The sequence below is a fragment of the Tachypleus tridentatus genome, unplaced genomic scaffold (assembly GCF_004210375.1).
Source record: "Tachypleus tridentatus isolate NWPU-2018 unplaced genomic scaffold, ASM421037v1 Hic_cluster_2, whole genome shotgun sequence".
In the NCBI taxonomy this organism is placed as follows: domain Eukaryota; kingdom Metazoa; phylum Arthropoda; class Merostomata; order Xiphosura; family Limulidae; genus Tachypleus; species Tachypleus tridentatus.
The window spans coordinates 41,424,857-41,450,725 of NW_027467782.1; the positions used below are offsets into that span (position 1 = coordinate 41,424,857).

Sequence of the window (25,869 nt, forward strand, 5' to 3'; positions counted from 1 at the left end):
GAAAATTCCTAACATATTGCTAAGTGTAAAATTTTATTGATAAATGTGCTTTATTCTGTGGAGCTGTGATGCTCCCACAAATCTACTCATTTAAGAATATACAACTTAACATTTTAAGAACAGTAAAAAGAGATAAACAGAATTACAAGTTTTGAATGTTTAATGTATTCTAATTACGTATACCAAAAGTGAAGATTACATTGCTTATTTATACTTCAGATTTTCTTACAAAGTGTGAGTCACAGTCCAGACATGATAGAAATGTTTTTTTTAACAAGGTATAACAAATCAGAAGCACATAAAATAAAAATCTTCAGTAAAATTGCAACAGCAATGTAATACTGTATAACAATACAGAACATATATAACCCTCAAGGTCTTATCTAGTCAATACAATTTTTTGTCACATTTCATGTAAATGTGATTTTACTGATACAGCTTGTTGTTGAGGCGAACAAGATTCAACATGAAGATGCCACAGAAAAGAAGCTGCATAAATCTGGATATCTTGTATGGAAACAGAAAAATGGTGAAGTCTGAGAGTACAGGGTCATTCCATGTCAAATTATCTACAATTTGGAAATTTTCCAGGTGACCCCTTCAGAATGCCTTGAAAACATTCACATATGCTCATCTACCCATATAATAATATACTGCCAAATATTAGTTCAATATCTTTAATAGTTTCTGATTCACAGCCCTGTAAAATTTAGTTAATTTGTTTTTATTTGTGGCAAATTCGTTTTCGGGCAAACTTGGCTACCTAAAGCTGCAACAGTTATGGTGCAAGAAGGCTGAAATGTGCTACACTGACTGAATTAATCTCACAGAATTCAAAAATGGTCTCAAACCAAGTTTATCTCTCTGAGGATTTGCATAGTGAGGCTGTAAACTCACCTGAAAACCAAAAATCATAAAAAACATTGGTTTATTTAAGAAGTCATAGCTCTTAAGACATAATATGATACAAAGCTGAATTTTGTTTACAAATTTCCTATGACATATCAGTTGATAAATCAGCAATTGTTGTAGTTAAAAGTATGTCAGATCTCCTGTAAAAGAATGTAGTTGAATGCAACTTTTTATGATTTAGCTAAAAATAGCCATACTTCTGGCCACAGTTTGACCATGTCACCAGTTATTCAGCCTTTTCAGATTTTTACCATATATTCTTACATCTCTGAATATGATTAACAAAATAAAATCAGGATGGTGTTCAACCTACTTTTAAGTTATAATTTTTTAAAGTATCCTCTGACCATACGTTTTTTATTGAAAAACAATTCAGTTCTGGTGTGTTACTGGGTGCAAATATATCCATACAATTTTGAAATAATTTATGAATACCATTGAAATATTCTAATCAGCCTTTACCATATATTCTTACATCTCTGAACATGATCTTCAAAAAGTTCAATGTTGTGCAAAATAATAAATTATCAAATTTTAAGTGTCTCTGATATGCACCATTGGGCAAAGAACCACATTCAGGGCATTCAGTTCTTTTTTGTCAATCAGGAATCAGTCCTGCAGAATTGTGTAAAGTTTGATCCACTTGAGCACTATGAAAAACACAAAACTGTGGCAGGTATTAGGTCACATCATAGCTTTATTCTACCAACACATTCTATATGAGAAGGCTATCAGATGATGATGTGTACACAGTTGTAACTGTTGGTAGTAGCAGTGAAAGTGATGCTGCAGCAGCTCAAATAGGGTCTGATGATAGCAATGACAATTATCATCCACGGAAATATGTGGCATGCTTATATGATCATGAATGGTATATGGAAAACATAAAAGATAGATCAGATGAACATTCCGTTGTGTTGGTGTCATTTATGAAGAAATCAAGAAACGAAGTGTTTGCATGTCCTGTGAGGTCATGTACAGATGAAAGCTGGATTCCTTTCCAACATATTCTTTGTCTGATGAGTGCACCTAAATTGCATGGCAGTAGTGCTCGCCACTATGTTCTAAGTCAAAGTGATCTCAATATAACCAAACTCAAATTTTAGAAATTTATTCAAGCTGTCTGAACAAATCAGTGTTTATTTGATGTTGTTAAAGCTAATTTATCACCAAAGCAGTTTTTGAAACATTTCATTGTCATGATTATTGCAGTTTGGTATGACTATAATCTTTCTCAGTTATCCTCTGTTGTAGCACTATGCTTTTTGTGTCTGATTTATCTTTGCATTTATTATATTATGAATCTTAAACTCAGCCATATCTACGTAACTGTAATGCATACACAATATATTTGCATTGTCATGTGATCTAACTAGTTATGCCAGTAAACTTGTTCAGAAACGAATCAATTCTTTCTTGTTTCATACAACTTCATTATTTAACAATGTGAAAGGCTGGTTACAATATTTCAGTGGGATTCGTAATATTCTGACAGGTATTTTTCAAAATTGTATGGATATATTTGCACCCAGTAACACACCAGAACTGAATTGTTTTTCAATAAAAAACGTATGGTCAGAGGATATTTAAAAAAATTATAACTCAAAAGTAGGTTGAACACCATCCTGATTTTTTTTGTACATCATATTCAGAGATGTAAGAATATATGGTAAAAATCTGAAAAGGCTGAATAACTGGTGACATGGTCAAACTGTGACCAGAAATAGGACTATTTTTTGCTACATCATAAAAAGTTGCATGCAACTACATTCTTTTACAGGAGATCTAATAGACTTTTAACTACAACAATTGCTGATTTATCAACTGATATGTCATAGGAAATTTGTAAACAAAATTCAGCTTTGTATCATATTAAGTCTTAGGGCTATGGCTTCTTAAATAAACCAATTTTTTTTTTATAATTTTGGGTTTTCAGGTGATGGTACAGCCACACTATGCAAATTCTCAGAGAGATAAACTTGGTTTGAGACCATTTTTGAATTCTGTGAGATTAATTCAGTCAGTGTAGCAAATTTCAGCTTTCTACCACCATTACTCTTGCAGCTTCAAGCAGCCAAAGTTGCCCGAAAATGAATTCACCAAAAATAAAAAAAAAATAATTAAATTTTACAGTGCTGTAAATCAGAAACTATTAGAGATACTGATCTAATCTTTGGCAATATTTCATTATATGGGTAAATGAGCACATGTGAAATTTTTCAAGGAATTCTGTGGGGTCACCTGCAGCCCCCTGGACGATTTGACATGGAATGACCCTACAGTTAACTGATCCTCATCTGAATAACATGAAGTAAAAGCAAGCTGTTGCAAATGCTGAACAAAATCCCTAATGTGTTTCTTTAAGTATTTGTTATACATGCACATATGTATATAATTGAATCGAAAAATTGATATTTCACATTATGTATTTTATTCCAAACAACAACTTTATTTCTTTATTTTAATTTTTACTGCACTTCTTATTCTCACCCCTCCGTGTGGACTCCTGTACGTTGTGAGGAGACCTCCCAGGGAAGGTTCTGTTCTTTCAGATTACCTCTTCTGGGATCAAAACATCCACCCACGTGTTTACCATGTGTGGTGACCCGTGAAGAGGAGGAGAACATCCTGTTGGTTGGGGGTCCAACCACAACACACCACTTTGACCTTGAATTCCTATAGACAGGCAGCCTTGAGGTGGCCCCCCTTGGATCAATTAGCTGGTACACTTAAGCTATGGTCAACCAGGTACCAGTGTTGAAAGTTCTCAACAGGTGTTGTGGACTTCGTGTCTGATGCAGGTGTTTGGGTGTAGTGCTCACGAAACCCTGTTGTTGCTGCAGTGTCCTTGCTTGACATTGTAGTGCGTTTCCTCATAGGGCTCCGTGGTGGGTGGGGTCAGAGGGCACCAAAATTTTCTTTTCTCTTATGGATCCTCCAAACAAACATTTAAATAAAATAGTGAAAAAACAGTCAATAGGAAAACAATCACGTCTTGAAGATTCTGATCAGCAATCTTCAACGTCTGTACCACCAGTTGTACCTCATTTTCTTATCCTACATTCTCTTTCAGAGAAACCTTGAGGGCAAATGTCCTCCTTTTTATTCAGAAGGGACTGTAGGGACTTGCTAGCTCTCCAAAGTCAGAAAAGAAGCTGTGATCTGGAGACATATCAGTGGAAACATCCAACAGTTATTGTTGAGAGGGATTTGAATAACATCCCCAAGTCAGAGATTTCTGCTGGATTCTCCACTCGAGTTTCTGCAGTGAGGCGTTTCTCCACTCACAAAGATGGAGTTACATTACCGTACAATATCCTCATTTTGACATTTACATCACCACGTGCACCTGCCACCATCAAGGCAGGTTATCTTAACTGCAGGGAACGGCCGTACATTACAAACCCTCTCTGATGTTTCCAGTGTCAGAGGTTCAGTCACTTAAAGACGTCACGTCATAGTTGCCCGACATACGCCACTTGACACATCCTTCAAGGCCGTTGCCATCTGTGTTTCCTTTGGTCGTACTATCACTGTTTGTTTTCTCTACCTGTCGCATGGGTCCCTTGAATCAAACTACCTCTTCTCGCCCACACAGCGTCAGTTCCGACAACAGAGCTCCACCATGGACCACCTGATTTTACTTGAAACGTCAATCAGAGAAGCTTTTCTCAAACGACATCTTGCATCAATACTCTTTGACATTGAAAAGGCTTATGATACAACATGGAGGTATGAAATTTTGTGAGACCTCCATATATATGGGTGATGTGGTAATTTGCCTATTTTTATTAAAACTTTTTAATAGACAGGATATTCCAAGTTCCTGTGGGTTCGAAACTTTCCTGTTCTTTTCTGCAGGAACTTGGAGTCCCTCCGAGCTGTGTTTTGAGTGTCACACTTTACAGTGTAAAGATTAATGCCATCACTGAACAACTCCCTCTTACTGTTATAAACAGGCTCAATGTCGATGACTTTCATGTCAGTCATCGAACATGAGGTACACTGAGTGGGAGCTAGACTGTTATAAAAACAAAGTAATTTTTCATATTTTACTTGGGTGCTTCACACACTTCTTTGTTTGTATACCCCCTCACTCTAGAGTATGTAGGACAATTTTTTGGTCTGCATTTTAAGTTTATCCTACTGCTGGTTATGCAGATTACTACTGCCAACTATACAGTTAAAATATTTAATGAAGATCACAACACTTTTTTAAATTCTATGTAAAATATAAAAATCAGATTACATTTGTGAAATTGCCTACTTTTAAGTAGAGGAAATTGAAAAAAGACAATGAATTTCATGGTATCATTAGTTTTTCCACAGTGTATAATTGTTTACAAGTAACTTCTCTTAGGAATTAAAACCAACAATCCTATCACACACGTAAATGGAAGAATTCAATGAAAGTATTTATATTTAAAAGAGTATCTTAAATGTATGTTCTATTTATCCTGTATATTTTCATACATGTCCACTACAAATGTTTGGTACCTTCATTATTTTGTGCCACTTACATTTTTGACAAGCAAGTACATCTGCATACCTAATCTTTTATAATAGAAAAACATATTTCAAGGGGCATAATACTTTAGGTATAAACATTTCAAATGTAAAATATTTTTTGAAAACAAATATCAGTATCATGAGAAAGAGTAAGAAAAAGAAAAAAATCATTTGTCTTAGAAATCTTATATACAACAACATGCACACTATATTTCATCAGAAACACTATTTAACATAAGTATAGAAGGAATGAAATTACTGCTTTTTTAGAAACTTAAATTAGGTTCATGCTGAAGGAACTCCAAACAAACCTTCTAATTAACAGATGCTTTACAACCAATAGCAATTCAAATTGGCTTGAAATAAAAGTTTCCACTTTTATACTTGTATACTTATAGTGAGTATAATTATCTTGATACTGTAAGTCCTAAAACCAAATCAAATTCCTAAAACAAGAATTGTTGAACCCTTTACAAGTGAAATACATTTATCTGTAACTTGGTAATCACATTCAATATTTATTTTCCTTAAACTTTTGTCCAGAGTGAAACTTAGTTTGTGCAAACTATAATGACAAGAAATGTTATAATATTTTTAACTTATTCTGGGATAGTTCAATAGTCAAGAGACAGGGTTAAAATCTCCCTTATGTAAAAATGTTTTTCATATAGCTACTTACCTCTGCACCACTAAGAGCCATTCACTTACATTCAATTACCACATGCCATCAACCTTGAACAAGCTCCAACGTGCATTATAACAGCTTACGACAATCACACTGCTGTAGCCCTCAACCAATGGGAAGTTCACACAATCTCTATATAAGCACAAGTTTTCTCTTGATAAGGCAAAGAAAATTAACTGGAAGTCAGAAAGATCTGGAAAGAATTGTCTGTTTTATTTGTTTTGTTTTTATAAGAGTTCAGAATTGGCAATGTCAATCATATTCCCAGAAAACTTTCATTTCAACACTGGCCTCTTAGAAGGAGGAGATGGGTTTAATATTTTCCATTCTCTTGTGTTCAATACAGATTTTTTTAAGTAATACCTGTGAGGTAAAGACAGCAACTTGGTGGTTTCCCATGGCACCAGAAATGAGAAGTGTAAGATGTTGTTCTTCATGTAACATTGTATCAGATGACTGTCACCTTCTTCCCTTCACTTTATTTTTTCTTATCAATGAGGAATTTTCAATGTGTTGAAATGTGTACATTAATCAAGGTACCATAATACGTATATAAACCACATTAAAATGACTGGAAAATAAAACAAACAAAAGTTATCACATCAGATCTTCTGGGTATACAGGAGAATAAAAATTGGTGGGAGACAAAATCCAGAGAAAAAGGAAACTGCATAATTATATAAGTTATGGAAGACGAATGTGTTACTTTTAGTTCACATACCAGTCTGTGAGATCGCCAAAGACAAACAACAAAAAGAGGCTGTGCTGTGTTGAAACTGGCAGGAGATGCAAAAATGTCTATGGTCTGACTCACCCAAAGAAGAATATGCAAGATGGATCAGTTGGTGATCATAAACAGTTAAAGCAGAAAAGGATAAATTAGAGAGTTCTCTAATGAAAAAAGTGATTCAGAGATGATAAAGAAATGACAGGAAAAGAACTGATTGATTGATTTAGTGTTTTATGGCACAAAGCAGCGAGGCTATCTGCACCAAACATCCAGTAAAAAGGTAAAAAAAAATTAAATGTAGCAAAATACATAAAAGGAAGTGATGGTGAAACAAAACATCATTGAAAAACAGAAAAGGCATAAAACCAATGTTGACACCTAGTCAACAATGTTAAGAGAGAGAGCAGAGTATAAGAAGTTGTAAGGTATTTACTCTAGCAAAAAGGTGATAATCATAACCCGCCAGGAAGACTAACAGGTAAGTACAAGAACCACCGTCAGTCACCTGAAGTTGGCCTTTTCAGTCCTGGTTCCGGGTTATGTGTCATAACAGCTATAAACAAAATGTAAAATAATAGAAGTTTTAAAAGACATATAGCAAAATCAAAGTAATGAGTAGCCAAATGTCCAGTAAAAAGGTAAAAGGAAAGTAAATGGAGTAAAATTCGTAAAAGAAAACAAAGGTAAAAACAAAACAGCAATTAAAAACAGATACTTGCATAAAACCAATGTTGACATCCAGTCTATAAAGTTGTAAAGGATTTTCTGTAGCACAATGGTAATGATCATAACCTGCCAGGAAGACGAACAGGCAAGTATAAGAACCACCATCAGTCACCTGCTGAAGTTGGTCTTTCCAGTCCTGGTTCTGGGTTATGTGTCATTAAGGCCAGTACTAAAAGGTAAAGTAATAAAAGTGTTAAATGACATGCAGTGTAATAACACCTCACCAGAACGACTAACGGGTAGTTCAAACAGCAGCATTAGTCACCTGAAGTTGGTCTTTCCAGTCTTGGTGTTGAGTTATATAATGTTCTGGCCATTTTACAATGTCAAATGGAACTTGAGAGAATGAAACTGTAAAAAGGGAACCATAATTAAAAAGGTGAAATGAATAAATATCCAACACTTAAATGAGATTAAAAAGATTAATGGTCATTAAAAAACTAAAAACTTTATCAAGGTGGACAGTGTCACCATCATCAATAACACTGTCCAATGTTACAGATAAACCCTGGGAAAAAACATGTTTAAAATAATGCCGTCGTTGAGAATCGTAACAGCAGCTGCTGTATAATACAGCCAGTTACCGCTGCCACACAGTCGTCTATTGATGGCTGATTTACGATGGCAGGATCAAGTTCTGCGAGAGCAGTGAAAGTGGACCAGTCTGCCTGATCCAGCTTCCACCGCGGCACGTGGGTAGGGTGGCATCGACCACGACCAGTTTCTCACAAAAGTATAGAAAAATGGTCACTGCCTAGTGGATTATTGTCAACCCTCCATGAAAAATGGGAGAATAATGAAGGGGAGCAAACTGAGAGATCAATAGTGGTAAAGGACTGAATAGGTGAATGAAAATAAGTGGAAGAACCAGTATTGAAAAGAGAAAGATTGTGATCAGAGAGCATACGCTCTACAGAGCAACCCCTCCTATCAATATCAGCACTTCCCTAGAGGGGATGATGTCCATTAAAGTCCTCCAGGATCAGAAATGGAGACGGTAACTGTTCAACGAGAGCATCAAGGTCTGATTGATCATATGTCTCATCAAGGGACAGGTAGAGAGAACAAACAGTGATGGTATGACCCAAGGAAACACAGATGGCTACGGCCTCCAAGGTTGTGTTGAGTGACAAAGACAGGGTGGGCAGATGCTGATCAACCAATAGTGCCACCCCCTCCATGCACTCGTCCATCACACAGCCTGCCATTTCTGTACAGAGAAAACTGCCGAATGGTGACTGTATCAGCAGGTTTGAGAAATGTTTCTTGTAAGGAAAGACAAACAGGATGGTAGGAAGCAATTAGTGTTTTGATAACATCCAGATTTGAACGTAAACCTCGACATTTCCATTGTATCAAGGTGACCATTTTTAATGAGGGGTAGATGAAGTGGCTGGACAACCCTTCTGTTTACAACCACGTCTTTTTTCCTCACTATCCTTAGTCAGAGGAGGTCTATCAACCTCTGTGAATCCTGCCCTGAGTCGAGTGGGCAGGTCTTTGTTATTGGAAGGGGATTCCAGGACCTGAGGACGAGAACGAATGATTGTTTTGCCTCTTGGGGTGGGAGAAAAAAGATGTATCAGAAGAAACGCCTGTATTTGAAACTGAAGGATGTGGATCTTTAGGTTTGTTGAAATATGTGGGCAGAACAGAGACAGAGATGGGCGTGGAAGTCGATTCATCAACCTATTTAACCATGGAGGTCAAAAGGATTTTCATTGGTTTTGAAAACGATTCTCTTAGAGGCACAGAGAGATCTATCTGCACTCCCACTGTAGTTGTGGAATGAAGTGCAGCAGCATATGTTTGAGATAAAGTGGTGGGCAGCACTTCCCGAGCCTCAGGATAACTAATGTTATGTGTCGTTTTCAAACGCTGCACCCATTTTTCCTCCAACCATTTTGGGCAAGAACAAAAGTAGGAAGGGTAAGAACCACTGCAGTTGACGCAATGTGGGACCATGTCACAGTCATAGGCATCGTGGTTCTTGCCACCACAACGAGCACATGTCAGGGAACCACGACATGATGTTTTTGAGTGGCCGAATCTCTGATATTGGAAACATTGAAGAGGATTTGGAATGTATGGCCGTACCCTGCATATGAGATAACCTGCCTTGATGGTGGCAGGTGCACGTGATGATGTAAATGTCAAAACGAGGGTATTTGTTGGCAGTGTAACTTCATCTTTGCGAGTGGAGATGCGCCTCACTGCAGAAACTCCTTGAGTGGAGAGACCAGCGAGAATCTCTGATTTAAGGATGTTCTTCAAATCCCTCTCAACAATAACTCCTCGTGATGAATTCAAGGTAGCATGAGGGGTAACCTCAATAGGTACATCCCCAATTGCCTTTGAATTCAAGAGGAGTTCTTTGTGTTGGGATGTGAATGTTTCAACCAATATGTCTCCAGATCGAATCTTCTTTACTGACTTTGGAGAGCCAGCAAGTCCCTCTTGTCCCTTCTGAATTAAAAAGGGGGACAATTGCCCTAAAGGTATTTCCAAAAGAGAATGTAATATAAGAATATGAGGTACGTGTGTTACAGATGTTGAAGATAGCTGTTCAGAGCCTTCAAGACATGGTCACTTACCTATTGACTGTTTTTTCACTATTTTATTTAAATTTTTTAAAGGAGGATCCATAGGAAAAAAGAAAAATTTCGGAACCCACTGACACCACCCACCACGGAGCCCTATGAGGGGACGCACTACAAAGTCATGCAAGGACACTGCAGCAACGACAGGGATTTGTAAGCACAAAACCCAAACACCAGCATCAGGCATAATGCCCACAACACCCGTTGAGAACTTCCAACACTGGTACTTGGTTGACTCAAGCCCAAGTGGACCAGCTGATTGACCCAAGGGGTCACCCAAAGGCTGCCCGTCTACAGGAATTAAAGGTCAAACTGGTGTATTAGGGTTGTACCCCTCAACAACCAAGATCCAGTCCTCCCCTTCATGGGTCACCACACACAACAAACATGTTGGTGGATATTTACATCCCAGAGAAGGTAACCAGACAGAACAGACCTTCCTTGGGAGGTCCCCTCACCACGTACAGGAATCCACACCGAGGGAACAGTATAAGAAACCAACTTTATGGGGACAACAAAAAGACTAGAATAAAAATCCAGAGTAGAGTGGGAGACAGATTCTATAATTCCTTCTGTTAATAAGGAAGATATACATGATCAGTGAGAAGTGGATAGCAAATAGAATAAGAAATGTAAAGTATGAAAAAAGAAGATTGAAATTATGAGGTAGGACATACAAAGCCCCAGGTTGTTAGAGAAGAAAGAAAACTGGGAGATGAAGTGAGAGAGGAAGGCACTGACAGGAGCAAAGCCTGGGACTAGTTCCAAAGAAAAATAACCTCTGAACTCTAAACCCTGGATTCCAAAGGGTTGGGAGCAATCTCAAAGGGCAGAACTATAAAAAACAATAGACAAGACAAAGCACCTAGATATAAGATGGAGGGATATGAACACCAAACTAAGGAAATACCAAAAACAAATAAATCAGAACAAAGAGAGAAGGGGAAAAGTAAAACTAAAGTAACAAACTGATTTTAAACCATCTGTAAACTAGGGAACAGAAGTATGGTTCAAAATATGTTTGGCAATGAAAACAGTACAAGCAATTGAGTATCAACCTTCCTCAGATGACTCAGAGAAAGGTAACAGGCAGAGGTGGTAATAAAACATCGTGTGGTGGGCTGATCAGTGGAGACAGCAACACCAATCTGACATACTGAACTCAGTCAGCTACAGCTAAATATGAAGACCAAAAAAAAGAATAGCAGACTGTATATTCCCAAAAAGTAGAGCCAGTGGAACCCAGTGTACAGACTCTGAACTGGAGAAGTGTGGAAAGACCCTGTTCAGGGCTGAAGTATCAGATGGTGAATAGCATACAGCATGTTCAAGGCCAAGGTCCTGGGAGAAACTTAGATAAAGATGTTCAGTGCCCTTATACACTTCATATTTCAGTCGGTTGGATAAGTTTTACTACTGTGTATATTTCACAGTTATATTTATATATAATATAACTATTATATAGGGTCAGAAAGACATTGTGAAGTAAAAGCAGCCAAATTGGAAATGTTTAGAAAACCGAGGCTGTGCTAAAATAAAAATTGTAATTGCATTTTCACAATCTGCAATTATTATGTATTTCCAACATTTGTTTCACTACTTTCATTACAGTTGGTGTTATGGTATAGAAGATAAGAGAGCAAGTTTAAAGTTCTATGAAAAATAAAAAAAATGATATTTCGAAGGCATAATGAGTAATGTAAATTAAACATAAAAACCATTAGGTGAACACAAGTAATTTTATTCTTAGCATAAAAAATCACACTTTACACAGAATTACTTGACAGAGAATTCATAAATTAATGGATAAATGTTTTATGAAAGCAATTTACTTGAAATATAATTTCAGTTTACAAAAGGATCGTAACATTTAGATAAACATTTGCCAAAACTCATGATGATACACTTTGTATATTTAAAATATTTCAGTAGTTTATGTAGTTTCATGTTTATATGGAGATTACAGAACTGGTCAGAATGACCAAGCACATATACAGGTTTAATAAACTACTCTTGATAGGAAAACTAGGAAAACTACTCTTGATAGGATATGCTGTAGAAAATTACTTTTTCTAAATTTACTTGCTGCAGTTAATTTTAAAACATGAGTGAGGAATAAAATCAGGGAGAATGTTTATAATACATAATATATAGTTTGTTTTTCAATGGCCCAAAACTAATATTTTTGTTAAAATACAGTTTACTACTAATTATTTGGTATTGGATACTTTTGTATTAAGGTGGTTAATTACCTCAGACACATTTCAGTTACATTCTTAACCATACTGTTGCCAAGTTTTTCTACATTTTATATAAAATCATATTTCTTTATTGAAGAAATTATAATAAATAAATTTTATTACCTTAAAATCCTTTTCTATGGGTAAAGATTAAGTACAGAAAATCTTAATGGTTTACATAAAAAACATAATTAAAGAAAAAGTTATTAATTCAAATTCTGTTAAACATTCATGAAACAAAAAGTAACTTCCGAATAACAAGGTGACAAGTGTCTCTAGGATCAAACTACTTCATGAGAAAGATAATCAATATATCTTGTTCTGATCCACCAAATACTTATGAAGTAGTGTACAACTTTGGTCTTCATACACAAGAAGGAATAGTGATGTATAAAGGACTGTTCAGAGTGATGCAACTTAAACTGATTATCAAGAAAAAAAGAGGAAGTTATCTTTCTATTCAAGTCACTAGTTGGTCCTCGATAGTCTTCACTTGAAATATTGTGTGAGCTTTGTATGAGTAATGACACTGATTTGTTGTAAATTGTTCACACCATAGCTACTAAAATTACTCCAGGGATGGAAAGGTTATATTAAGATCTCTTTAGAAACGAGCAACAGGCAAGGTTTTCAGTATGTTTAAGTGGGTGATACTAATGAATCATTAGTGTACTATGTAGTGCTGGCTTGTGACTCTACACGATATTTAAGGCACAAAACTTAAGGAAGATCCAGAGGCATGCTCCCCCAGAAATATTTGAAATCAGAAACACCATTCTCTCAATTTTCTGGTCTTTTAAAATAAGGGTATAAAAAGTGATTAAATTTGCAATGAACATGTGATTCAGTATTTTCTTCATGAGGTGTAAAACATCTTTTCATGAATGTTATTACTCTTCTCCCTTCAGTAACGTGAAGATGACTTTGAAGTAGGTAAAACTTTTTGGTAAATATAATTTTTTTGGGGAGGGTGGTGAAAAGACTGATCACAATAGGCCAAGAGGTTAAAGCACTCGACTGTAAGAGGAGGGTCGCAGGCTTGAATCTCGATAACACCCAATATGCTCGCTATTTCAGCCATGGGGCTTCATAATGTAGCTCTTAATTGCACTATTAGTTGGTAAAAGAGTCGTCCAATAGTTGACAGTGAGTGATGTTGACTAGCTACCTTCCCATTTGCCTTACACTGCTAAATTAGGGATGATTAACGCAGATAGCCCTTATGTAGCTTTGCGAGAAATTCAAAATAACACTGAACACAATATTCCAAATGAAACCTAACCAGTGACATGTTTAATAAAGTAATAACCTCGTTAGCTTGCATTCAATATTTCTGCAGATACAACCTGAAGTCCCAACCACACAACATGGCTTTAGAGACTATTGTATATGAAACTTTGAATGATAGAGTTGACTCAGACCAAGGACGTTTGCCTAATATATATACACTATAATTTCTGATGAAGTCCATATTTGTTTTTGTTTGCTCTTAAGTTATATAATATACCTGCCAGGCGAGTTCTTTAAAGAATTTTCATAACAATAATTGTGATTATCTAACAAGTATTATTGTCAAACAATAATATTTTGCAATAAAAATCGCGTAATCTTTAGCCCTTGGTGAGCTCAGCAGATAGCCCAATGTGCCTTTGCTATAAGAAAACACACACACAAACACGTAATCTTAATATTTTTTTCTATCTCATTTTAAATTTGAATTAAAATCAAAGCTGTTTCCAAATTGAATTGTGGTTCTGTGGCATTACCACAAATTTTTCACCTTCTAGTTTCTGTACTTTGTCAGCTTTAGGCATTTAATCAAAAACTTCTACAATACATTATTTGTCTGACATCTTTGTTGCTTCTAAGCATTGTAAAATCACGTGCTTATATTAAAAATATCAACAATCAATTAGTTTCTTAGCAACACAGAAATTAGGAAACTTTTATAACCTTAGTTACATAAAACATTTAAATTTTAGTGCAAATAGATATAAAGTTATAGTGGAGATGAAATTACATTTACAAACATTTATTTTTATCGCATTCGGTGCTTTAATAACCGCAATGCCCGCACAAACAAGAGTTAAACATGAAGGTATTGAACTCAACGCCTTGAACAGCTTATTGTATTAAGTAGCTAATATCTATTACTGACTATATCTTTAACTTTTGGACGACTAATTTATGAACGGCTAGCGCAGCCACTCTCATGTAGCTTTGTGCGAAATTCAAAGAAACAAATCTTTAATTTTGATCTAAGAAGATATCTTTATCTGTAGGAAGTTAATGTTAAACGTGTCAATGAGAAAGCAAAATTTGAGAATAAATAGAGAACTTCGTATTGTTCTCTCTCTTGGGTTTTGGGTATCATATGTACTCCGGAGGGTCAGGTGCTCTTTGACCTCTTCCGCCGTTCTTAATTTATATGATCATGCAGTGTTTGTTGGTGTTAGTTCCTGCTTTAGAATCAGAATGTGCTGAATTTACTCCGACCCTTTTAAGATCAATGTCCATGCACTGGTATACATATACAGATATTATTTTGCCTTGTCAGTAAGAAGTCTAGTTTGATGGTGGCCCTTTTTTAAATATATATTATTATTTTATCTTTTTTTTCATTCATTTTTTTTGTGTTTAAAATATGTGTTGATCGGGTAGAAGTGTTTAGGACTACCTTCATCATGTACGAGGTACCTCTCTAGTTCGCTTAATAATTCATTTTTCATCCAATCTTTATCAAAATACTTTATTGTATGATGTAAGAGTCTATTTGGTATGGTTGGTATGTTTAAATATTTGGGAATGAATTTGAATGATGCTTCTCTGGGAACTCTATATGCTGTTGTGAGGAGTGTGTTTTGAATTGTTTGCAACTTCGTTTTAATTGTTTTGTCACTTACTATGCTGGAGCTGCATAGTCATTTACTGGTCTAATGCATGTTTTGTACATTTTTCGTATATTGTCTGTTGATGCTCCACTATTCTTGTGAATGAGACTCCGGGCATAGTTGGTTCTTCGCCAGACTTTAATTTCATTTACATGGTTAGTTTTGTGTCACAGGCTAGACTTAGAAATTTTGCCAATGTGGTAGGCAGAAGTAGTGTTCCATTCACATATACTTCAGGCTGAAGTATTTTTTTGTATCTTGTCAACTATGTAAAGATGACAAGTTGTGTTTTTGCTGTATTTATTTTTATTTTGTATTTTCAACAATATTCCTTTATTCTGTTTAGTTGTTGTTGTATGTTTATGGCTGCTATTGTTGGTGCTGTGGCACTTTTCCATACTGCCACATCATCAGCAAACTATGAGGAGAATCCATGCTTAGGATCCTTCAATGGCAAATTGTTTACACAGATGATGAAGAATATGGAGCTGACCACCCCTCCTTGAGGTACACCAGCCTCTGGAGTAAAGTACTCAGAAAAGGTTCCCTCTACATTTACTCCACATTTTCTATTTTTCGAAAAGTTAGATAACCAGTGAATAATTCCAAGAGATAGTCACATTTCCTTTACATGTAACCGTAGACCATTGTGCCATACAGTATCAAATGCTTTCTCAATGTCAAGAAAGCAGGAGACAGTGCATTAGTTTTGTTAAAGCTGTCGACTATCTATTCAGTGAGTCTGACTAAGTGGTCAGTTGTCTAAATTTTCAGAATCCGTTTTGTTCTTCTGGTAACTTTCATGTTATCTCCAAGAATGTGGAGAGTCTGTTACTGACTATTCTCTCAAGAATTTTGCCTACACAGCTGATCAGGCTGATTGGTCGGTAGCTATTAGGTTTATCTGCTGGCTTTCATACCTTATGAAGCATTAGTATATTAACATGCTTCCAAGAAACTGGTATGTGTTCTGAGGATAGTGATAAGTTAAAAAGTGCTTTTTGGTGATCAAACAATTTCGAAGTGCCCTTTTTTGGGAGGATGGCTTGTATCTCATCTTCACCCAGAGATTTGTTTTTGTGTTTTTTATTGCTTCAAGAAGTTCATGTATGAATATTTCTTTCATTAGGATCATGCTTTCATAGTTTATGATGTGTCTTGTATTTGTCTCAGATACACTTGTTGAGAAAAATTGGTTCAAATTGTTCTTTGTTGTTTAGTATATAATTTGTGACTTTGTTGTAAAAATAAGCATGTATATCTGGATCTGTATGTATTTTAAATGTATTCTGTGGTTGGTTCACTTAATTTTCTTTGTTTTAATTTTTGTGCAAAGCAACATATGGACCCGCTGTGCCAGCCGTCTCTAATTTAGCAGTGTAAGACTAGAGGAATGGCAGCTAGTAATCACCATCCACCACCATGCCCACGACTAAAAGGTCGAGCATGTTTGGTGTGATGGGAATCAAACTCGTGATCCTCAGATTACAAGTCGAGTGCGGTACATCAATTAATAGATCTGTTTTATTACTCTCATTTAAAACTTTGCTCTGTAAAGATGGTAAACTCAAGATTTCGTAAATAATTTTAATATTTTTGGAATATCTTCTTTCAAACATTTCCAGTCACTTTATGTTTTTCTCTTATTGTGAAAATGTGTTGTTCTTATAGCAAAGCAACAACAGGAAATCCTCTCTGTCTACCAATGGGAAATCAAACGCTCGATTTTAGGATTGTAAATCCTTACTTATCATTAATTATGAATGTATTTTGAGTTGAAACCTGTTGTGACTTACAATACCATATATATATTTTAGGCTCATAACAAATTATTAACTACTTTTCTTCAGGAATGCTCATAAATCGAAAATCCTGTTAGATATAAACAAAGTTTAACAAATGTAGTTGATAGTTTATATTGCTCTGTACCTATTTAATAAAAAGTAGTTTATCGACTTCTAGAAGTTTGGTATAATAATATTAATGTCATATCAGTTCAAAACAACCCACCCTCATTGCACAGCGATATGTCGGTAGACTTCAAGTGTTAGAAATCGAGTCTCGATATCTGTTATCCGTGGTGGACAGAGCACAGATAGCTCAATGTTTAGTTTTATGTTTATTTTGTAGGGTTGTATCACTTCTCTGTCTTCATGAGTCATTAACTTTTGAAGTGGAGTCGTGCTTATCCTATTTACTAGTACAGATACTTAGCATAATGTATGATGTAAAATGAGGACTTAATTTATTAATTAATTATAAATTTATCAACATGTACTGGTCCCCTGGAAGAACTGGTATCAACAGAAACAAAAGTATGAGAAGAGCAATTCTCTCCAAAAGCAAACAACTTGGAAGCATGAAAAGTATTGGAAAACCAAAAATCCTCAAATGGTGTGGAATATGACAGACTAAAACAAAAAGTGTTAAAAACAAAAAAAACAGAGAGTCCAAATGTCTTCTCATTGATTACATTCTTACTTAGAAACATTGTTTTACTGAAAAGAAGAAGAAATCACTGGCCAAACCCATGAATCTAATTTCCTAAGAATTAAAGTCTGTATATAACTTTGAACTAAATTCCTGGGAAATCTTACCAGTAGCACGTTCAGCTATAATGGGAATTTCTATCGTCAATACACTGATCATATATTACTGCAGCAGTAATTTGGTTTATCAACATATTAGATACCCAGAGCTCTCATGATTGTGAACAAATGTTCTTAATGTAAGGCTCAGGGAAAAGAGGAAAAATACCAGAGACAGGAATTTTGTTTCTTTTGTTGTTGTGGTTTTATTTCTGAAAATATTTTTGACAATTTGAAAGCTGCAGGAATATTCTTCTATGACATCATATGTTTATTCTGGTTTATCAAGTGCAGTATGTAATATTTAACTGATTGAAATCCAAATTATTTAAAAGATAAAAATTCATCTTGACCAAAAAATATGGAATTTAAACTTTTTATATTTGAAAAGAAAGATATAAACCCTTAACAGAATTAGATTTATCTTCATTAATTTTCTAAAAGGTACAACTGAAGATTGCCATTTAAACTCTTAAAATGCTTCAGTAGTTTAACACTAATAATACAAACACAGAAAACTGTACAGTTGATTTAAAAGACCTTTACACTTCACATTTTTAGTAGATAATAGATACATAGATAAAAAAATAAACTACATTACCTTCATCTCTCAAGTCCATGTAAATACTCTTCTTTTCACTTATAAAAAAACACACAGTGCAGATTTAGGATCAGTTCCTGAAATTAAAATAGTTATATCACCTTTTTACAATAGATGAATGTAATTGAACTGTAGCCATGTTGAGAGTAACAAGATAAAACACTTCAATGTTGTTGTGTGTGATTTACATAAAGCAGACTTTGAACACTTGATTTTATTCACCCAAAGAATATCAGTGACCTAAGTATTGAAAAACACACAAAAATATGAAAACTAATTTAATATTAAAGATAGCTATGTACAGTATAATAATTCATGCTTTCAGTTAATATGTACACAATACTGGTACCACACACTTGTTACATAAGTTGTTTTAATTCATTTAAAGTTATAAAAACAGATAAAATGTACCAACATGCATTTTTAAAATGTATAAAAATAACATTCAATAAAGTTACAGTAATATAATAATTTATGCTTTTGTTTTGAATGAGTTTTAACTATGTAAATAATTTCATTGTACTTATAAAGCCAATTATTGTTGGTTAGTCACAATTATCTACCTAATTTATGTCTCTCTAAGTGTTATAACTGCAAAACTCATATGCAATAAAATTGTATTTCTTTCCAACCACTCCTAAAGTAAATATTTAACTCTCACTGATAAAGAATAAATATTTATAATTACAAGTTGTACATAAATTTTAGTGCCAGACCTTAAACAAATACTGAAAATAAATATTTATAACCTTAAATGGGTGAAATTGTGAACCTGATGTTCCACACTTTAGAAATTCTTTTATATATGACTAATGCTAAAAAATTCCTTACTTATGTCAGGATTTCAAAGTCATGGAAATGTTTCTCTAAAGTAGAAAGCAAAGAGGTTCCATCTTTAAACACATTTAAGACTACATATCAAGAGCAATATTAATATGGTAGAATACATCATGATGTATTTCAGTTTCTATATAATAAGTAAGGTATAAAAACCATAATAATTCTGAAAAGTATTTTAACTTTTTCTTGAATAACTCAGTCTGAAAGATTCAACTTACATTATTATTTGCTATTTCTAAGAAATAAAATCTTAAAAAACCTTTATGACCTACTTAGACAGCCAGATCATTGATGCATCCAAAGATAATCTGCATTAAAAACACTTATGTAGTAATTCTTAAAAGTCTTCAGTTAACTATAAAATCCTATGTTTGTTAGTACTATGAAACCTCACATTGACATATTCTCCTGCTCATTTTACACCACTTCAAAACAAGCAAATGCAATAATGGGAAAAAAGAAAAAAAATCAAAATTTTTGTATTTATATGTTTACCAAAACATGCCATATCAACATGTAGGGGGAGGTTAAGTGATTAACAATATATCACGCATTTCGTGATGACGACAAACCAACTTGAAGTAAAAATGTATTTCAGAACAACTGTTGCAAACTCCTTCTTTGTTGATCTGAATATAACCTAAGAAGGTCAAAACATTGTTTTCAGTTTTATTTTGGTATAACCAGTTGTTCTGAGATACATATCACATACTTGTTATGTTACTGGAAAGTCATACAACAATAGGAATATACAAATTTCATAATTTCTTGCTCACACTCTCTATTGAATTACATAGAAATAACTTATGGGAAAGCTAGTCTAATCTAGCTTTTGTATTAGGTACAATTAAGATAATAAACTTTACTCCATACACAAATTACACTGCACAACAATTTTTCTTTTAAATGTTTTGCTTCCTGAAAAGGTTTTGCTGATTGTGACAGGTACCTGGTGGGTATGCACAAATACAGTTTTGGTTTTGCTTCATCATGTGGAAACTTTGAGAAATAAACAGTTAATTGTTTACTGGCAATAACTTATTTAATTGTGTTAATGTTTGTAATATGCTATTAAGTTCAACATAATTAAAAGTGTTTTGCTCCTGATTTTTGTTTGTATTCAATGTCCGATGCATCACGTTGCAGTGTCCAACAGTAGTCAGCAAGCATTGACAAATTCCAGTTGCCCTGATATTGTTTTCCCATGGTAGCAAAACTGAAGATTTCAACAAAACTGTACGTAATGGGCAAACTTGGATATGATTTTTGTGAACTCTACAAGGAACACCCAACAGTGTTCAAGAAGCAAAAACTTTGTTGTGCAGTGTTATCTAACATCAACGTCATTCTCCACAAGCAAGGAAAGGTGACAGAAAACCTATTTCATAATATAAAGAGTAGTATTTTACCTTTCTGTGTTGTTACAGATTTGAATATCAAGTTCAGGTCCTCAATTTCCTTCCTACTTGTTGATCTACCTAAGGTAATGTCAGTAGAGTGTGATTACTCTTCTACTACCAAGAATTTGTTTGAACCTTTGTATCAATAACTTCAATAAACATTGCATACTATTTCATTGATTAAGTGAACAAATCATGCATTACAAAGATAGAGTTTTAAAGTATTCAAAATGTATTATCTGATACATGTTCATTAAAAATAATGTGACAGCTGTTAAGATGAAAACTACACTGTGAATTTGACATTAATGTGGTACTTCTAAGATTACTATATGGAAGTATGATTTTACAAAGCCTTTCATACTGTTTTTGTTCCTACTTTCCTGCAGACAATGTTGATGATAATTATGAAATTACAAAATGTTAAAGACATGTTAAAAGGCCATCACAAAATTTTGCAGTTTCAAACACTGGTAAAAGTTAAGGTAGCCTTGGATACCTGGTTGGACTGTAATATTTTGAATGCTAATGCACTGTCTTCTCATGAAGTTTATAAGAACTGACCACACCTTTTCAGCATGATATTAAAGCAGTAAAATAAGATAAATAACACCCAGAATTTGCCTTTATCAGACCCAACTTAAATACATCTGATCTATTCAGGATGTGTGTGTGTGTGTGTGTGTTGGTGTGCATCACCACTGAATATACCCCAAATCAGTCATTTTCTGACCTCAACAAAGTATTTGGTTATTTCAAAAACATATTTGATACACCAGCCAAAGAATACTATAAAAAACAGAAACAAGAAACAGTCTCACCTCTGCCTTACACACCATCCCATGTGCACCAGACAAAACAACATCACCAAACAAGAAGCATCACAACATAATTGAAAAAACAATTAGTCAACATGACTATAATCCATAATTACTACACGACCTGTGTGAGGTCACTCACACAATCAGCAGAACTTCACAAGTAGCATGGAAATTTCTAAGGCAGACATAAAGACAGCTTTCTGTGCAAGATGTGAACTGCCTCTAAAAAGATTAATTTTTGATTACTGAATGTTGAAGATAGTAATAATTGGACACACAAGTTGATTATTTTCATAAAATTAATTCATTACTTTGCATGAAACTAACTGATATAATCAATTCTCATAGGAATACAATTGTATTTCATTCTGATTAAGAAATTTTGAAATTTAACCATGAATCTTGCAACAATAAGTTATTTTACGGTCTGGCCTAAAGCAAATCAATGTAAATCTAAATCTAAAATAGTCAAAGTGAGAAAAAAATAGTGCCACCATCAATACAGATACCAATTTATTTTAGTTTCTGGTCAAACACATTAAAATTACAATTGGTTGATATAAATAAATCAACTTTTTTTAGACTGTTTGCAAATTTTTAACACTGCATCCACATGCCAGACACCCAGGATTTGTGCTGAATGACTGCCCTTAATAAATAACATCCTTCTAGAATGAGCTAAAACTCACTTTTAGAGTTTTCAGGTTGAACAAAAATCTCCCACAAAGTTTTATGAAAAAAAATATGCAGAGTTAGTAATGCTATTCCAAGTTTTTGACTCCCATAGCACACAGTGGTAAACTTAGAAGATGTGTATGTTGTGTTATTGACTATTTTCTTTCATTCTTGCTTTTAGTTTTCAAAGTAGATACAAAATCCACGACCTTCATATCAGTGGGACAGTTCTCATCTAGCTATTTCAAAAGTTTGTTCTTCAATCTATCTTTCATTTCTTTAAACATTATTGACGAGCATATCAGTGCAAGTATAACTTTCTCTGGCAAAACTTGTTGCATATTATTGGCATATGAGAATAGTTTTGTATCATCAGATTTAATTGTATTTCCAGTCATGTTCATAAGATCATCTGGATCTCCTGGAAGTAACATAGTACAAAGAATCCTTAATCCTGCCATGCAGAATGCAAGCAATCAACTGTTCTTTTCAAGAGCACTGAAACTTGATGCTTTTCATAGAGCTTTTTGATTTAGAAAGTTTAATGTTGTTGTGGATTCAATACCAAATTGAATCGGCATTGCTCCTGTGCCATGTTGAAATACCACAACAATGTCTTGCTTTTACACCTCAATTCTTGGATAATCTGCATCATTCATTCAGTGTCACAAATTCCATGGGATCCTCAGAAGTACTGCTAGGCATTTCATCTTCATCACTCTCCAGTGGAATAGATGAATCAGTCCTTCCTTTTCTCTTTCTTCATACTTATAATTTACCTTGCAGCTCTTTCACACCTGCTTTCTATGCCATTTTGACCTCTAAGTCTGAACCATTGCATCTACACTGTCACTTTGAACATACAAGCTACTTTCTTCTTTTCCTGTATTAATGTTACTTTATCAATAGAGGATCAGTATACTTAATCACTGAATGTTGTAGCATGTTGATATCTGTTTTGTGGCCAGCTGTAGATCCAGTTTTAACAAACTGAGTAACAGTTGTCTGTTTTTTGGCTAATGAGATTTTGGTAAAGGCATCAGCCAATAAAGAAAATATCCAGATTGACAGCAATGTACAATTATTTACCCATGTTGTTTCTGGTCTTGTATCTGAATTTGTTTTAATGAAAAACTATTTAATATTATAAAAAATAGTTTTTCATAGTTTAAAACTTTCACATAAAAAGTCACTAAAGCAATTAAATTAAAAGGAAAAGTACTTGTCCTATTAAGCACTCTTGATGATTTACTCGCTACTTCATATGGACAAGTGACAGTGAGAATAAAACCATAATAATTTGTAGGACTCACTCAACAATTGGAAAAGCCTTTTTTTTCTTATTACGATAGAGCCACAATTCAAAGTGACAGAACATGCATTTATTTCACCATTGCCTTTAAAGTTTAAAAATCGTAAATTTACAATTTATGTTGTCTCTACTTATGAGTTATATACTAATAATTTCATTTTAAAATGTTGTCCAAATCTACTTACATTGAACATTTGTAATAATATTGCAGATACTACTTATAATTAGCATGAACAATTATTATGTGGCCAACTAACTCATTTTTGTATTAACACTCACAGACTGGAATTAGGCTCAGCCGCTACGGTAAATTCAAGTCACAGTATATTACTTTAAAGTCCAAATATTGCACTAGTTACAATTTACATAATTCAGAATTTCAATGCCAATGTATACCACAATAAAATTGTTTTACTTTGATATATTTCATTCTTCTGATCAACTTTCTTTCCTGGTTCGTTTAGTTTTTTCCTTTAGAGACATCACTTCACTAAATTAAAACTATAAAAATTGTCAGTTTCCCGCGTTGTTAGCTATCCATATGTGTTTTCAAGCGACCTCTACAGTTTCGAACAAAGAGTACAACGGAGTCTGCAAGAAAGTTCTCGTCATATTAAGAAAATAAAAAAAGCATTCGTATGTTTATATTCTTATCATTGTTAGTAGAACAGAATATTTTGAAATATTAGTAGTATTATTAGGTTAAAAGGTGAGAAATAGGACATGACTGATATCATAATAGTTGTCTCCAGATCCTAAGATAAGTAATTAATAGGATTTTAATCTGTAATTTTTGATATTGCATTAGTTCCGGAACTAGCGCTCATACCCACGAAATGTGTAAAGCTAAAGTTCTATGTCGGATACTGATAAAGCTCAAAGCTGGTAGTAGAGGTAGTTGTACGTTAATTATTGCAAATACAAATTATAAATTAAAGTTTTTCAAAGTGTGTATGAGATTGGGATAAATGGCTCATTTATTATCTGAGTTCACAATATTTTGTGACACAATAACTTGTAAGTTACTCAAAATTTCGAATAGAAAGACTTGCATTTTCAAAGCAGTATATTTTAATTTTAGATTATAACATAGTTTAGTAACAAACTTTTCAAATATTTGTTGGACATCAGTTTGTTTGTTTAGAATTAAGCACAAAGCTGCACAATGGGCTCTCTGTGCTCTGTCCACCATGGGCATCGAAACCCAGATTTTAGTGGTGTGAGTTTGCAGACATACCGTTGTGCCATTAGGGGCTTGGACATCAGTATGAGCACTTTTCTAACATCTAAATTGTATTTTATTAGGTGTCAGTTTAGTCCTCAAATGTTACCTAAGAGTATTAATAATAGACATAATACATTTAGCAGATTAAGTAAAAAATATTAATTCTTAAATCTTTTGTCTTTGATTGATAATGTAGTAAACTGCTGTTGTGGCATATAACACAACTCATTAAGGATATTCATTTGGAGCATTCTTGGAAATTTCACACACATACATTTATATTCTTGTGGGATCACTGGCCATTAATAGGAAGCCAAAGGGTCTGATATTACTGAAGATGAAAACATTTTTAAATTGTTCAGTTACTTATTTTGCTTATGCTTGTGACTTTTTTGGATAAAATACAAATAATTTTCACAATAAAATGTTATTACTTAACTTTCAAATATATGCACATTTTATAGAAATTTAATATAAAAACATTTTCACTATATCAATGTTAATTTGATAAAAATATGTATACACTGAATATACTTTATATGTGTATATATACAGTCATAAAGTATAGCAGTTTATAAAATAATTTTAAAAAATATTTTGAGTATAATATTTTTATCGTTTGAGTAATCTATGATTATACAAGATAACAGTACACTCTCACATAACATTGAAAGGTATTTTTTTGAACATTTAATTATTTTTCTATTGTAAATAATATGATATGATGATGGATTTTTAATGAATCTTTGTATGCATTGGAGCCTTTTTAACAATAAAATATTGTTTTCACTGCATAATACTCCTGTCTTACAGGTAAATATCAGTTATTCTCTTTGAAATGAAACATCTGTTTTCAATTGCCTAACTTTAAACTTCATACAACTTTTGAACCACTTACTTAATCAAATGAGATTCTGGTTCTTATTCCATAGTATCAACTATTCTTTGTATCTTGATAAAATTATTGCAAATATTAACAACAAAGGCACCATATATAAATATGTTTGGAATCCCATTAGAAAATAATGGTGGTGTGAAGGTTTAACATTATTTAAGTATGATTATTTACACACATTGAAAAACCTTCAGTAGTCTAATGTATTTGACTGAGGTG

General features: G+C 33.9%; 1 protein-coding gene across 1 annotated transcript in view; it reads right to left on the minus strand.

Moving 5' to 3' along the window:
* The window catches only part of LOC143242697 (RNA polymerase II-associated factor 1 homolog), a 61,417-nt gene extending 37,342 nt beyond the window's left edge, over nucleotides 1–24,075 (minus strand). Inside the window, exons 1-3 of the mRNA XM_076486178.1 lie at nucleotides 23,946–24,075; nucleotides 20,732–20,800; nucleotides 18,483–18,559 (exon numbers count right to left, since the gene is read on the minus strand). Coding sequence (XP_076342293.1) covers nucleotides 18,483–18,501 — 19 coding nt within the window. The 5' untranslated portion in view covers nucleotides 18,502–18,559; nucleotides 20,732–20,800; nucleotides 23,946–24,075. The remainder of the gene's footprint in view (nucleotides 1–18,482; nucleotides 18,560–20,731; nucleotides 20,801–23,945) is intronic.
* Between the last annotated feature and the right edge of the window lie 1,794 nt (nucleotides 24,076–25,869).